Source organism: Centruroides sculpturatus, unplaced genomic scaffold (genome assembly GCF_000671375.1).
Source record: "Centruroides sculpturatus isolate CEXI.00-Female unplaced genomic scaffold, Cexi_2.0 scaffold169, whole genome shotgun sequence".
Lineage (NCBI taxonomy): Eukaryota > Metazoa > Arthropoda > Arachnida > Scorpiones > Buthidae > Centruroides > Centruroides sculpturatus.
The window spans coordinates 703,374-719,825 of NW_019384492.1; the positions used below are offsets into that span (position 1 = coordinate 703,374).

The 16,452-nt window shown below is 25.0% G+C and overlaps 1 protein-coding gene across 1 annotated transcript in view; it reads right to left on the bottom strand.

Annotated features, from left to right (window-relative positions):
- Positions 1-16,385, bottom strand: part of LOC111621812 (nicotinate phosphoribosyltransferase-like) — a 35,628-nt gene extending 19,243 nt beyond the window's left edge. The window contains exons 1-6 of the mRNA XM_023364059.1: positions 16,166-16,385; positions 15,835-16,054; positions 15,600-15,730; positions 15,401-15,516; positions 14,353-14,546; positions 785-925 (exon numbers count right to left, since the gene is read on the bottom strand). Of these exons, the coding sequence (XP_023219827.1) occupies positions 785-925; positions 14,353-14,546; positions 15,401-15,516; positions 15,600-15,730; positions 15,835-16,054; positions 16,166-16,385 (1,022 nt within the window). The remainder of the gene's footprint in view (positions 1-784; positions 926-14,352; positions 14,547-15,400; positions 15,517-15,599; positions 15,731-15,834; positions 16,055-16,165) is intronic.
- Positions 16,386-16,452: the final 67 nt, after the last annotated feature.

Below are 16,452 nucleotides of genomic sequence, written 5' to 3' on the forward strand. Positions count from 1 at the left end.
ATTTATATTTAATTATAATAATATTTAATATAAACAGCAGTTTGTATGCCAATGTGTAAAATGTCATCTTATAATGAAGTAATATTTCTATAATATAATTTACACAAAACTAGATTTAAATTTAAAATTTGTATTTTGATGTTTTTTGTTTCTAATATATTTTAGCATTAAACAATTTTGTGAATGCAATCGTTTATTATTATTATTTCAACTATTAGACATTTGCAGTCATTTAAAAAATAATTGAAAATCAAAATTCCTTGTGTCAGCATGTAGAGATTATAACTGACAAGCCAAGAATAAGAAATAAAGTAATAACTATTAATTGGTAAGGTACTTATTACAGTTTATCATATATAATATTTTGTAAATACTATGCTTTTTACCTTATAAGACACACCATTGTATTGGATGATTTTCTTAAATGAAGTGATAAGGATGATTCTACATCCTTATCACATCATTGACCTCTGAAAACTGCATAAAACTCATTTGAATCATTTGCAAATATATCCTTTCTCCATTTTGCATCAATTGGGATAAAATAAATTATGTTACGTTTTTAATGTTCAATGTTTGGGAAAAAAATATTCTTCATAGTATAAGAGCATTCAGCTCTTAGGACACATTCTAATTTTCAGGTAAATCTCAAGTACAAAAACGTGTTTTTTATAAGGCAAAAAATACAGTAATTTAAAATTGTGTGTGTAACAAACTACTATTAAAGTAGAAAACCAATTTATATTCTGTTATTTCATGATTTTTGAAAAAATTTTATACTAACTGATTTGCAACTTTTGTAAAAGTCTCTCGTGCAACTTTTGATAAATAGGCAAGATCACCACTATCAATGCGTACTCCTATAGCTTGATAACCTAATTTGTTTAAGGACATTGCGACAGCACAGAAGTTCAGTAATCCACTTCTGCAAATTAAAATTGAAAGATTTTAGTAATTATTTGCAGTGATATGTACAAAAATTTTAAAATCTAGTTATAAATATAATGAACAGTTTTAAGCTTTACTTTTAATTAAATAAAAATTTTCATTAAAAAATTTATGACTAAAATAAAAAAAGTGCAAGAATAGTTTTAAAAAACTCATTCTTGAATATATATAAAAACACTGTATGATTATATGATTTTTTTTTAATTAATTGCAATTTTAACTATATTTTTATCAATTACTTATAGTATTTGCAACAGAATCTCTAAAAAATCCTACCTTAATGCAAAAGGTGATCGTATTTTCCCTCTGCATGACAATAATAATTTGTAATTATTATCGACAGCCCAAACAATTTAAATATGAGAATAAACCTAAATCCAATAAATTAAGCTAGAAAATGATACTCTCCTTTTCTATATTCTGGTAGTTTGTTTTAAGAATTTTGTTTTCATTAATTATTATTGCCAAAAATAAATGTAGGCTAATAATAATAGTAATAATTAATAATAATAATAATAATAAAGGTTAATATTCAAGAAAATTAATACATGGGATAAAATAAATACAAAATAAAGAAAACAAATCATATCTTAAATTTTGAATGTTTTATTTAAGTTTTATGGAAGTTTCCACATTTTTTTTTCAGTTGCAGCAAAACACACTCAATGTTACCTTATCATCATTTTAGTTAAATATATCTTACTTTCTATGAATAAGATAAAATTTCACTATATTATGAGGTCATCAGTTGAGGTACCAGTATTACTTACTATATCTTGAGCTCAATAAAAATTATATCCAATTCAAAATTATGAAATCATTCATTTATTGATATAACTAATAATTCAACAAAATTTTTCATTTTTATATTTTAATTTTATTTGTGTTTTAAAGATTTCTAACTAAACATCATTTGACAAAACATAAAATTTAATATTTAAACAATATAAAAATGTGTTGAACTAAAATTTTCTCTGGGCCAATTCTCTTCTTTCAGAATACTCTTAATTATAATTAAATTAATATTTATAAATAGTTATTAAATTTAATAAGAGATGGCATCTAACACCTGCATCTAATGACAAATTATTTAGAGATTAATTTAAAATAATCATGGAAAATAGCCAGATTTAATTCAGCAGTTGTTTTGCATATTACGAATATATTGAATGTTTCAGAATGTTTGTATATGAATTAAAATTTTAATATATTGAAAAGAAAAAACATTTATTATTATTGGGAGTTAACAGTTTAAGAATTGAAAAGTTCTCCAGAGTCTTATAATGCTGAATTATTATTAAAGTTGAACTTCAATGACAACAATAAAATCTCAATTATTTCAGACATTGACAAATTAAGAATTAAATATATATATATATATAACTTATCACACTACACCTTTTTTTGCCAAGATAGTTTTATTGAAAAATACTAATGTTTTCGGCCTACTCTATAGACCATCCTCAGGCTTAACGATAGAAAAAGAACATTGAATAGAATATGTAAATTTAAATACAAAAAATAATAACAGAAAGAAAAAAACAAGAAAATAACTGTAAATAAAATTAGTTTTATTTACAGTTTACACTTTAATTAATATTTTAAATTGTAAACTAAAGTTTACAATTTAAAATATTAATTTCAAAGAATTTCTGATTTTCTCTTGATTCAGTAAAACTCAAAACAAATTGTTTGTAATAAATGTGTGTAGTCTAAAATAATATAATATAAAATTAATATGGACAGAATGAAATATCAAATGAAATCAAGGAATTTAATAAAATTTTACAAGGGAAAAGACAGCTCAATGTCTCAATAATCAATTTTAAGTTAAATATGACAATGCAATTTTAAATTAAATATAAAATGATTCAAATTGAAATTATTTAATGTATACAGAGAATAAATTAATTTATAACAAGAATTGTAAAATACAAAAATTAATAATTCATATCAACCAGGACAAATTACTTCATAGAAATTATTGATAAAATGTGATATATATTTATTAACATATTTAAAGGATTCAAGATGCGATATAATGTTACTTATGCAGTGAAGTGAACATTCAACATTTCAATGCCACTAAATTTTTTTGAAAATCTAGATGACTGATTATTACTGAGATTTGATGGTCAGATAGCCAAGTGGTTAGAGTCTGTGCATTGCTCCGAGGGACCTAGGATTGAATCTGGATGGGTCAAAAAACAGCCCAAAGTTTTTGGGACAATTTTTCCAGGCAGACCCACCTCTCAAAAACTTTTTTTGAAGGTGGTCTGTCTGGATATGTTGGGTTACATCCCTCACCACATGGCTGCCACATTACGAGGCACAACTGAACCCATAACAGAATTGCTGAAAAAGCCCTCTTAGTATTCTTATGGTGGAAAGAATTATAAAAAAAAATTACTGGGATTTATTCAAACTCTCTTCTAATTAGTATTTCAGAATTGATTATCTTCTATTTGAATGTTGAAAACTTGAAGATGGTCTGTCTAAATTAGACTGAAAGTACTCAATATTAAAATGTTTTGCTGTAAATTTAATGTATTTGGAAATTCATCATACTAAAGTTTACTTTTACTTTTAATACCATGAATATATTAAAATGATTATTCCTGCAATGTGACAACTAAAGTAAATTTTACTTTGAAAATATTTAATATGAAATTATATTTAACAGCAATAGAAGAACACCCAAATAAAAATAAAAACAGCATATTTATTGCGATTATCAATTTAGGAATTTTGACATCATAAAAACCTGAGCTAATGATATTTTGACAGAATATTTTTTACATTAAGATATTTCGAAATTTTGATTAATAATATTCTAAAATTTATTTTCTAGGTTTTAATATATTGGGATGATAAATTATTAGAATTTAAAACTGTGGTAATGTAAATTAAAGTGAACCTAGATATATCAAATGGGACTCTTTCAAGTAATTAAATTATAAATAAATATGTAGTATTTAATATTAAGGAATTCTGTTTGATATAATTTTTATTACATTGCATCGATCCAAAGATGTTAAATATTAATATCTGTATAAAAAAGCTTTTATCTATATTCATAGAAATTTAACATATTTAAACCAAAATTACTAAAGGTAATATTGAACTGTTCTTGCTTTTGTATTAAATTTCATCTGTAAATTTTAAAAACAAATATTCTTATAATTATTTTGAAACATTGCTATTACTTTCAGCATGTGCAAGATTGAAGTGTTAATCAGCATGCAATAAAAGCATACTAATAAGAATTCTGCTGTAAGGAAGTAGTTGTTAATAGAAATCAATCACCTGATTCTGATATTGATATATTCTCTCAATATTTTCCAAATACCATTCCTGCAACATGCAGATTAACTAACTATGACAGCAGAAAGTTATTTTATTTTAATATTATTATTTAACTAAATAGAAGAAAATTTAAATGTATCTAATATTTTATGTAGCTAAATCATCAGATTTTAATGTTAGTATATAGTTTTTGGACATGAATATAATTAAAATAAAAAATTAAAATGTTAATGTTAAAAAAAAGAGAATAAAATGTGTAAAATATAAATAAAATGAGTTAAAATATACAAAGACAACAAACCCAGAATTATTAGCTATAAACTATCAAAATAACTAAATATTTCTGAGCTAATATTTATACTGTTAATAGCATTCGATACTAAGAAAATTTTCTCTATAGATTAGCAATATTGTTCGCTCTTACAAAATTTAATTATTACAAATTTAAATTTTTAATTAATCAACTTTTAGAATTTTGTAGAGAAAAGATTAGCTCAAACTTTTGCATACCAATAACGTTATCCAAACTCTGAGCAGAAGTAGACCTGTGAATATTGTGCTAAGAACAGCACAGTATCTACAGATATTGACATAATGAAAATAGAACTGTAATATAAACTTATAAGATTACAAATTACTTATATAACTAAAAATGAGATTAATTTGTAACTCAGATGTTATAACTATATAATTCAGTTATATTAACATATCTATGCCTGTAAAGTTTTGAAACCAACTTGAGCCAATCTTTCTATAAATAATTATAAAATAATTCATTAAAAAATCAAAAATTCAATCTTTAGATACTTCAATATTCTTGGACTCTTCAGCAATAGTTCAACAATTAAAGTATCTATCTTTCTGCTTTCTTAGCATTTAATTTAATATTAATAGCATAAATATTAACCTAGAAAAACCTAGCAGTTTTGATAATCTATCATGATAAGTATTCATTAATTAAACTCGTTTTAATATTTGTCTATGAATAAGCTAAGATAATGAATATTTGCATTTTTATATTATTAGAAATTTACAAGCTAATTAAGTATTAGATAATATAAAAAAATAATTAAAATTTAACATGATCAAATTAACAAAATGATGAACATGACCCTGCTTATTTGCAGATGTTCTGAAGTCTGAGTTCTAATAGGCTAATCATGTACTAATTTCAATAATACCAAACTATCTATCTAAAGACCAAAATTACAAGTTTCAATAATTGTTAGTTAAAATGGAGCCTGAAATTATCCAATGTTTAATGATTTAATTATTTTAATTTGATTATTTGAATTGTAATGATTCATTCATTGTAATCACAATTTTGTTATTGTTAAAAAATATGTATATTTATGTACTATTACATGCACTACTTATTTGAAAAGATATCTGTGCATTGACAGTAATGATAGAACAGAAAAGATGATATCATTAGCAGGTCTTAACATACAAATGTTTGATGACTGAATGACTAAGTGAGCATAATCAGAATTGACTAGAAATGAGTTAAGATTGTAGCATAACTAAATTTGGCATGAATTATGTATTACTAAGCAAGACTCAGAATTTTCAGATTCTCTCTCTCTCTCTCTCAAGAGTCTCCAGAAAAATATTTTCTTCCAGAATATTCTAAACTATTAAATATAAATAAAAAAAGATAATTTAGTCTAAAGATGGACAAGTAGGCTATTATTAAGTTTTCATAATTATTTGTTACCCAAGCTATATCCAAATAATCCATTTTAATGATTTGATTATGATAAACTTGGGTTTGTTTAGTTTTTTATTTATAAATGAAAAAATATTGTCAACTACATTAGTAACTTATCCACTTTAATTCTCTAGACTTTGTACATGAAAATAGTAAATAAATTTATTACTGAACTTTTCTAAACAGCTGTTTAGAAATTTGATATAAAAGAAATTGTACAAAAAGTTCAAGAATTTTTTTTTCAAGAAAGTCTAAATATTTCTCATCTGATAACTATTTCATTTAAGTTAAAACTTCAAAGTTTAATACAAAAAGCAGTATAATTCTTACTGTAGTTTTTTTAATTTTTTAGATTTGAATTTATAGTAATAATTTATGTCAAATACAAAGAAAGAGAAATATATAGTTTTATCACAGAATTATAGAACTAAATCAAATCATCACAAACTGTTATTAAATTACAATTATTAAAATATTGTATATCTTAATACGAACACAAAGTTTGTTTAATAAGAAAAGCAAAATTTATATTTAGCATTTTTGATATATAGCATCAAGACAATAAAGCTTCAGAAGTTTAATTCTTATTATTAACATTCTAGAATATTTTAAATGATTTATTTGGCTTGATTATACTGACAAAAAATACAACACAAGCAAAATTTACCAAATGGAAAATTAGAATTCATTTCTAATCAAAATGTGTAAGATAATTTTTATAAAAACTAAGGATTTAAATTAACTTTTTTAATGTAAAAAATTTAACAAGGTAATATTAATAAAATTTTAAAACTTTGCTGAATAAGAAAATGCTTCAGAGAAGCCCAATCCACATTAATAATAACTCAAAAATTTTTGGGTTTATTGACTATCATTGTCCATCAGTTGCAAAAATATATTTTTGCAAATGTTTCCCTGAAGAGAGATTTTATACTGAAAGCATTTGTGATATTATTAATGCAAAGTGTGCTCCAAAATAAAACACTGTTTTGTATATCAATACTTTGTAAGAAAGTAGATGCTCCTCATTTGCAATTTTGAAAAATTTCTTTTTCTTTCAATAAAATTCTTTACTTCAATTAATTATTCTCAATAACTAAACAGAAAAACAAGTTATTATAGTCTTGTTATAGACTAACATAATAATAAATATATATATATATATATATATATATTTATTTANTTATGAAAACTTAATAATAGCCTACTTGTCCATCTTTAGACTAAATTATCTTTTTTTATTTATATTTAATAGTTTAGAATATTCTGGAAGAAAATATTTTTCTGGAGACTCTTGAGAGAGAGAGAGAGAGAATCTGAAAATTCTGAGTCTTGCTTAGTAATACATAATTCATGCCAAATTTAGTTATGCTACAATCTTAACTCATTTCTAGTCAATTCTGATTATGCTCACTTAGTCATTCAGTCATCAAACATTTGTATGTTAAGACCTGCTAATGATATCATCTTTTCTGTTCTATCATTACTGTCAATGCACAGATATCTTTTCAAATAAGTAGTGCATGTAATAGTACATAAATATACATATTTTTTAACAATAACAAAATTGTGATTACAATGAATGAATCATTACAATTCAAATAATCAAATTAAAATAATTAAATCATTAAACATTGGATAATTTCAGGCTCCATTTTAACTAACAATTATTGAAACTTGTAATTTTGGTCTTTAGATAGATAGTTTGGTATTATTGAAATTAGTACATGATTAGCCTATTAGAACTCAGACTTCAGAACATCTGCAAATAAGCAGGGTCATGTTCATCATGCAAAATGCTAAGTAAGAAATCTAATTAGAAGATCAGAGGGAAGAATTGTTCAGAATCTTTTAACAGAGATTGGAGTCAGTGAGTTAACCAATCAAAGTGAGTTTAAAATGACAGATGATGTAAAGGTGATTGCATTTGCATGATGAACATGACCCTGCTTATTTGCAGATGTTCTGAAGTCTGAGTTCTAATAGGCTAATCATGTACTAATTTCAATAATACCAAACTATCTATCTAAAGACCAAAATTACAAGTTTCAATAATTGTTAGTTAAAATGGAGCCTGAAATTATCCAATGTTTAATGATTTAATTATTTTAATTTGATTATTTGAATTGTAATGATTCATTCATTGTAATCACAATTTTGTTATTGTTAAAAAATATGTATATTTATGTACTATTACATGCACTACTTATTTGAAAAGATATCTGTGCATTGACAGTAATGATAGAACAGAAAAGATGATATCATTAGCAGGTCTTAACATACAAATGTTTGATGACTGAATGACTAAGTGAGCATAATCAGAATTGACTAGAAATGAGTTAAGATTGTAGCATAACTAAATTTGGCATGAATTATGTATTACTAAGCAAGACTCAGAATTTTCAGATTCTCTCTCTCTCTCTCTCAAGAGTCTCCAGAAAAATATTTTCTTCCAGAATATTCTAAACTATTAAATATAAATAAAAAAAGATAATTTAGTCTAAAGATGGACAAGTAGGCTATTATTAAGTTTTCATAATTATTTGTTACCCAAGCTATATCCAAATAATCCATTTTAATGATTTGATTATGATAAACTTGGGTTTGTTTAGTTTTTTATTTATAAATGAAAAAATATTGTCAACTACATTAGTAACTTATCCACTTTAATTCTCTAGACTTTGTACATGAAAATAGTAAATAAATTTATTACTGAACTTTTCTAAACAGCTGTTTAGAAATTTGATATAAAAGAAATTGTACAAAAAGTTCAAGAATTTTTTTTTCAAGAAAGTCTAAATATTTCTCATCTGATAACTATTTCATTTAAGTTAAAACTTCAAAGTTTAATACAAAAAGCAGTATAATTCTTACTGTAGTTTTTTTAATTTTTTAGATTTGAATTTATAGTAATAATTTATGTCAAATACAAAGAAAGAGAAATATATAGTTTTATCACAGAATTATAGAACTAAATCAAAACATGATTATTAAACATAATAATAACAACTCTCTCGCCAGTCACCACCTTGCTGTGGTGAGAACTCAGTATTTCTGATGAACGATGAAGCTATGTCAGCTGGAGAATCTGCCCCTGGTAAGATAAGGTCACCCATGCCAGTGAGGTCTATGGGGAGAAATGAAGCCAAGAGTGACTGAACCCACATCTGTGGAGATCTAATCCCAGTAATAACACAATCCAAATGTAATAAGGTTCGGATGTTGTCTGGATTAACAAAGTACATGCTCATGAATTAGGCAGAGGCTCACATTTGAAAAATACATTACAGTCTCCCTTGGCCATCAGTGGTGAAAGCAGCACTGGTCCAAGTATGGCTACTGCAATGCACACGCCAGTTGTGAGAAACTGGTCAAACACTGATGCTTCTGAGGCAATCCAGCCACAGACCACTAAGGCAGGTAACCAAGCCAATGGATGAAATGGACCTCAGAAATAAATGAATTTATCATCCATACTTACTTCATCATAAAACTCAAAACAGACATGAAAGCATACAGACAACAGTTACATAAACCACAGATAAAACAATTCATCATGATAGACTTGACATTACTCTCATTGACAAAAGCAGTAAAATTGCTTATATAATAGGCATCTCTGCTCCAAATACTCATAACATAAAAATACTCACACTGAAAAAATTAACAAGTACACTCCACTCACTCAAGATAAGACAATTTGGAGGATGGATAAGGTATTTATTGTACCTGTTATCCTCTCTTCCACTGGTGTTATTCCATGTACTCTACACAAAAGTCTAGAAACATTAAACCTTAATAAAAATGCATACATGGCTCTACAGAAAGCTACAATATTGAACACGTCACATTGTTAGAAGTTTCTAGATGTTGACACATGTACCAATTGTAGCTATACATATACTAATATGTTACATATTCTTAATGTAACACTTGTTTAGGTAGCTATGCCTTAACTTTAAACCTATATAGCACTTGGAACAAATATCAGCTGAGTTTGATATTTGCATAATATTAATAATAATAATGAAAAGAACATTAAGAAATTGTGGAAATTCTTTTGTGAAACAATCTATTTACAACTAATATATATAATATATTATGCCAAGACATAATTAAAACATGTTGTACAATATTTTCTCTCAAGTATTCTAATGCAAGACATGTTTAGGTTTTAATCTACATTAAAAATTAACAGATATACCAATCTAATTCAATATGGTAATTATATTAAATTTAAGCTTACAAATAATACTTCAAAAGCTCTGAAGTAACATTAGAATATTCTAAAATAATTTTTTAAAATTATTTAACTGTTAGGCTTCATAGTATAAAGCATAGTTATATAGATTAAATGTAAATAATAATAAATTCAGCTAAGATTATCTAAGATTATAGAAAACACTTATGATTATTTGTATTTATTATATCTTTATTATAAATAATTAATATAATTACTATAAAAAATCAGCAAGCATATAACTCCATAATTAACAGAACAACATTAAAATAAATGAAAATTAAAAAATAAAATTTATTACTATAAATAAAAATAAAAATTAAAGTTTATAAATAAACTTATGTACACTATTCTCTGTCACAAAACAGTTTATTACAATATATTTTAGAACAGCAGTGGTTAATCCAAATCAATCCAAGGCCAACTTGAAACCTGAAAAAGTTTGAGGCCATATGAAAGAAACTTATGTACTTTTACATGTAACTTATGTATTATTTAATTACTTTATATAAATACTCAAATCCTTGAAAAATGAGAAGTTATTGAGTTAACAATATACTGTATATTCACCTATCCATAGAAATAAGAAATGTAGCATCTATAATTTTTAAATATTTCTTAAATAGACAATATGAGTAAAAAATTTATTGATCAGATTTAAATTATCTATCAAAAATGTTAAATACAATCTATATAGACTGTTTCAATGTGTAGTTAATTTCAATCAAGAAACCAATTTTAATGTAGTTTTAACTTACAAATCTTATTATTCATTAATTAATTATTTCCAAAAGGCATTTATACAACAATATATTTTTTTTTTATTACAAAAATCTGCATGTCATAACTGATATAAATTGACTAATCCAAATAACTGATTAATACAAATTTATTAATTACAATTGAACAAGAAAACCAGAAACCATGTAACTCTATATTGTTATAAATTGTATATTACAATTATTTCCAAATATTCAGTGTGCTGTATAATAGCAGTTTCCAATCTTTTCCAGTCCATCTACTCATTTCAGGAACTCAAAGATCATAACATTAATTTATTTACTTTGGACACATTCATTCCTAGTCTGCCACAATTATTAAGTCACTGTTGCAAATAAAATTTTTGAACAATTTCTCCATTATCATTAAATTGAAAACTAAAGATTAAAAATCAAAGTGCTAAGGCACTTATTTTAAATAATATAAATATGAGACTAATTGATATAAAACAATTAAATTAAAAATCTGAACCCAAACTTTCAGAAATGTATAAAACATTGTAAAGCCTATAAAAAAAACTACAAGTAGCATCTTTTAAATACTTTGATCTGGAAAATTTTGAAATCACCTCTGTATAAACTGAAAAAAAAAAATTTCTAGTTTTATTGAAATTTTGAAAAGCTACATTTGGCAATTACAGATTTCTTTACAAATACCCTAGATTTGAAATGCTGCTGTATAAAATGGTTTCATGGTCTGAATGTAATCTGTAGTATCTTTTCTTACACTATAACAAACTATATTATTCAATTAATAATTTGAATTAAGTAACAATGAAAGAAAGTAGAAATACTAGTTGATAACATAATTCCAGTTTTAAAAATAAAGGCCATTGTAGTATCAATTATGTTTGTGATTCTGAACCTATATTCTAAAGTCCATTACAAACACTATGTCAAACTTAAAAAGGAAAATATTTTCCTTTTATTTTCAATAATAAAATGAGCATTTAAATACAAGTATTAAATTAATTTACTTTTGCAAAAAAATTCACTTGTTTTAAAATATAATTAATAGTAATCTTAAGAAAGCCATTTTAATTTTAGAAAAAGTATTCTTGGAAAACAATTTTTTATTAAAAATATGTATATGAAAACAGATTATCAAACATTAAATAATTATATACTTACAAGAATTTTACTGAATATATGTAATAATGAATAAAAAAAAATTTTTAACTGTTCTATGTTACATTATAATAAATATTCTTTCTAACAATATCAATTAATAAATTAACACCACAGTAATTAATTTTTTTCAGCTTTTACATTTATAATTTTATCCTCAGTTGATGTAATTTTTAATGTTTACTTTCATAAATACACATTACATTCATAAATACAAAATCTCTACAAAAAAGAAAGAATTTTATCAAAATCCTAATTAGAAAAATCCTGATAAATGTAAAAATCCATCATATAACCATAAAGCACCACATAATCTACAATATATGCTTTGAGTGATTCAGATGAAATGAATACAAAAACTACAAAATTCAATAAAATGGCTTCAGCAGATTTAAGGGAAATAATTGTGTTACTGGAAATTTTAAATAATATATATATAGTGGTACCTTGGTATACGTCTGCTTTAGAATACATCCAATTCAGAATATGTCCTGTTTGGACGAAACAATTTTGCTCGGTATACGACTTTTGTTTGGTATATGACTTAATTCAATTATACATGCCATCTATGAACAAGTAGCACCATTGGTGTTAGGACCAGACTAGATGTTCATGGTGCCACGGTTTATAACTTTGTTAAATTTCTTCTGATTTTAATTTGTAAGTAAAATTTTATTATTTTTATTAATCACGAATTACAAAAAGGCAAATGAAAAGCAACAGAAAACTAAAAAAATGACTAGAATCACAATGGAACTGAAAAAAGAGATTGTTGAGAAATATGAAGGTGGCATGCATGTTCGAGATTTAACTGTTGCATACCGTATTCCAAGAATGATGCTATCGACAATCATGAAAAATAAAAACATTATTAAATTTGCTAACATTGCGAAAGGAGTTAAATCAATTTCTAAACAGAGATCGAAGACATTAGATCATGTTGAGAAATTGGTTAACTTTGGATAACTGAAAAACAGTGTGCTGGTGACAGCGTATCAGAAGCAATTATTTGTGAGAAAGCTAAAAAGATACATGCTGATCTCATGAAAAATCAAGCAGGAACTAGCCAGGAAAGCGAGGTGTTTAAAGCCAGCCATTTTTTTTTTTACATGAGAACGGATTAATCATTTTTACATTACTTCTTATGGGAAAGGTTAGTTTGGTATATGCCCTGTTCGGTATAAGTCACTAGGAACGGATTAAGGTTGTATACCGAGGTTCCACTGTATATATATATATAGGATGACTTATAAGTGTTTGATTTACCACCAATATATATATATTGGTGGTAAATCAAATACTTATAAGTCATCCAATATATAATACTCATATATCAACCAACATTAAACTGAAAGAGTAATTAATTCCAACATATATAAAAGTGAAAATAACTTTTGTTAGCAACATTAACTTCATATATTATATCCAGAAAGTTATCATTTATAAGATATTTTATTATGTATATTTATTTAAAATCATTGAATGTATTTAGTTATAACTAAACATTCAAAAAAAAAATATATATATATATATATATATATTGTTAAATAATGCAAAAAATTTCTGAATGTAAAAATAAAGATGCAGATAAAGAGACAAAAGAAAGTTAAAAATGGTACATCAAAAAAGAATTCAATTTTAATGAATCAAAAATTTTAAAAATTACTAAATTTTTGACAAAAACTAATAGTAACTGGTAGTAAATTTGGCAATATAAGTTAAATGGGTATACTAAAAGTATATATGTGAATACTTTTAGTATACCTTTTATGTGAAAAATACTGTATACAATTAGTTATAACTAAATGATATACCAGTAATTATTTTCTATTTATCTTGTTTAAACATATGCCAAAATTTATAAAATAAAACAAGTTTTTAGACAAACAAATCCAATAATAAAAAATAAATAAATAAAAGCATAAAAGTTGTGTGTTTGTGTAATACTTTAATGAATATACACTATAGTAAAATAAATAAAACATTACAAAATAAAATAATATAGATATGTAATACTTTAAAAAATTTAATAGTAAGTTTTAGAATATTTTATTATTTTTTTACACTAGAATACAATACTGAATTTTATCTTTCTCTGAATTTCAAGTTTTTTCAAATTAGCCTTAAAAACTGAAATTAAAATTAAATTATTATTATTATTATTAACAATTTTTCCCAAATAATTGATACTTTAATATTTAAATTATTTAAAACAATGCTAAAAAACAAAAAATACTTGCCTCATAACATCATAAGTATCTATAAGTGCTAAGAAGCTATCAGGAAAAGCAATAGCATATGATACAAATGCTGCTAATTCTCCTGCACTAGCTTCATCACATAATACTTTCAGAAATCTTGACAATTCTTGCTGATGCTGAATACATAAATCAACAAAGTTTTCCTCTTCACCTGTTGATCGATTACGTAACATCTGCACAAATTTATAGGAATAAAATTATCAAGAAATTAAAATATATTTTAAAACTCAAAACTTTAATGTAAAGATATTTCAATTAAATTTTTTAAATAGTAGGAAGAAAATAATTTACAAAATATTGTTAAAACCTTTTAAAAATTGTTTTATCAATGTTTTTCAATTCTAATATATCAGTCAACTATAAAAAATGATCATATTTGTGACAGAATAGTTCATTAATGATGAAGCAGTAGACTGTCTGATGGCCAAGGTGGCTACAGCATCAGCCAAACATTCTGGGGACACAGGATCAAATCTTTTAATATTTGTAATAAACAGAGGGAGTGCAAAAGTAGGTATACAGTTGAGAATCTGAGAAATACAAATTTTTGGTGATCATTATTCCTATGTTTAATATCTTTTATTAGTTCATATTTCCTTATTTGTGATTTTAATTTGTACATAAAAATAAATGTTTTTTTCTTCCTATTTTCTCCTTGTATATTTTTTTCCGTAATAACAACTGTATATCTACTTTTGCACCCCCTGTATATTACACACACACACACAAATATTTCAATGTGTATATTGTATTATTTGAAAATAACTATTTTAAGTAAAATAAGAAAACTGAAATTCTTATATATCATTGTGTCTTTAAAGATAAATTTTTATTTTTTTAACAGGTTTTAAAAAAATCACACACATCAAATACACATACAGTGTAATTATTACATTTTGAAAATGCAAGAAAAACTTCAATATTGAAATTTAAGATTATCATTGAATTGTTTAAGGACATTTAATAATTATATTGAAATTATAATTTTCTAAGAATTATACTATAATTTAAAAATATATCAATTTACCTTAATTTTACATTCATCAGTTGAATTGTAGGACATCACAAATGCATGAGCATGAGTGCCACTGACAGGGATATTATATAATTTGCCAGCTAAAACATTACTTGTACCATCAAATCCTTTAAAAATATTAAATAAATTGTTAGAAATATAGCTTTAATCAAATCACAATAATTTTAGATTTCAATTTTTAATAAATTACCTCCAATGTATGCATACTTGGAAGCTGAAAGACCACCATCTGGTCCCTGAGCTCTTCTCAATCCAAATTCTAATAATTTAATATTTGGTCCAGCTGCTATGCGATACCTTGCAGCATTAGTTGCTACAAGACTTAAAGAAAGTATTAATTAATACATAAACTAAAATATTTGATATTTAACTGACTTGAAATTTCTAACAATCTGTATCTTATATGACAAAGTAGTAACATTTACCTGGCATAATTAACCAGTGTAAGAAGTGTTGTTTCTAACAGTTGCACAACAGGAAGTGGACCTTCAATTCTTATTAGTGGCACACGTGGAAATACTACTGAACCTTCTGGAAGAGCATATAATGTTACATCTTTTGCAGTTAAATTTGAAAGAAAAATGAAAAATTCTTCCTCAACTGATGGCAATGTCTTCTTTAAGTATAAAATATCTATAAATAGAAAATTTTAGGCTAATTCTTACATTAAAAATCAATATTTCTTTTTTATTTATTAAAAAATGAGATCAAAACATGATTATTAAACATAATAATAACAACTCTCTCGCCAGTCACCACCTTGCTGTGGTGAGAACTCAGTATTTCTGATGAACGATGAAGCTATGTCAGCTGGAGAATCTGCCCCTGGTAAGATAAGGTCACCCATGCCAGTGAGGTCTATGGGGAGAAATGAAGCCAAGAGTGACTGAACCCACATCTGTGGAGATCTAATCCCAGTAATAACACAATCCAAATGTAATAAGGTTCGGATGTTGTCTGGATTAACAAAGTACATGCTCATGAATTAGGCAGAGGCTCACATTTGAAAAATACATTACAGTCTCCCTTGGCCATCAGTGGTG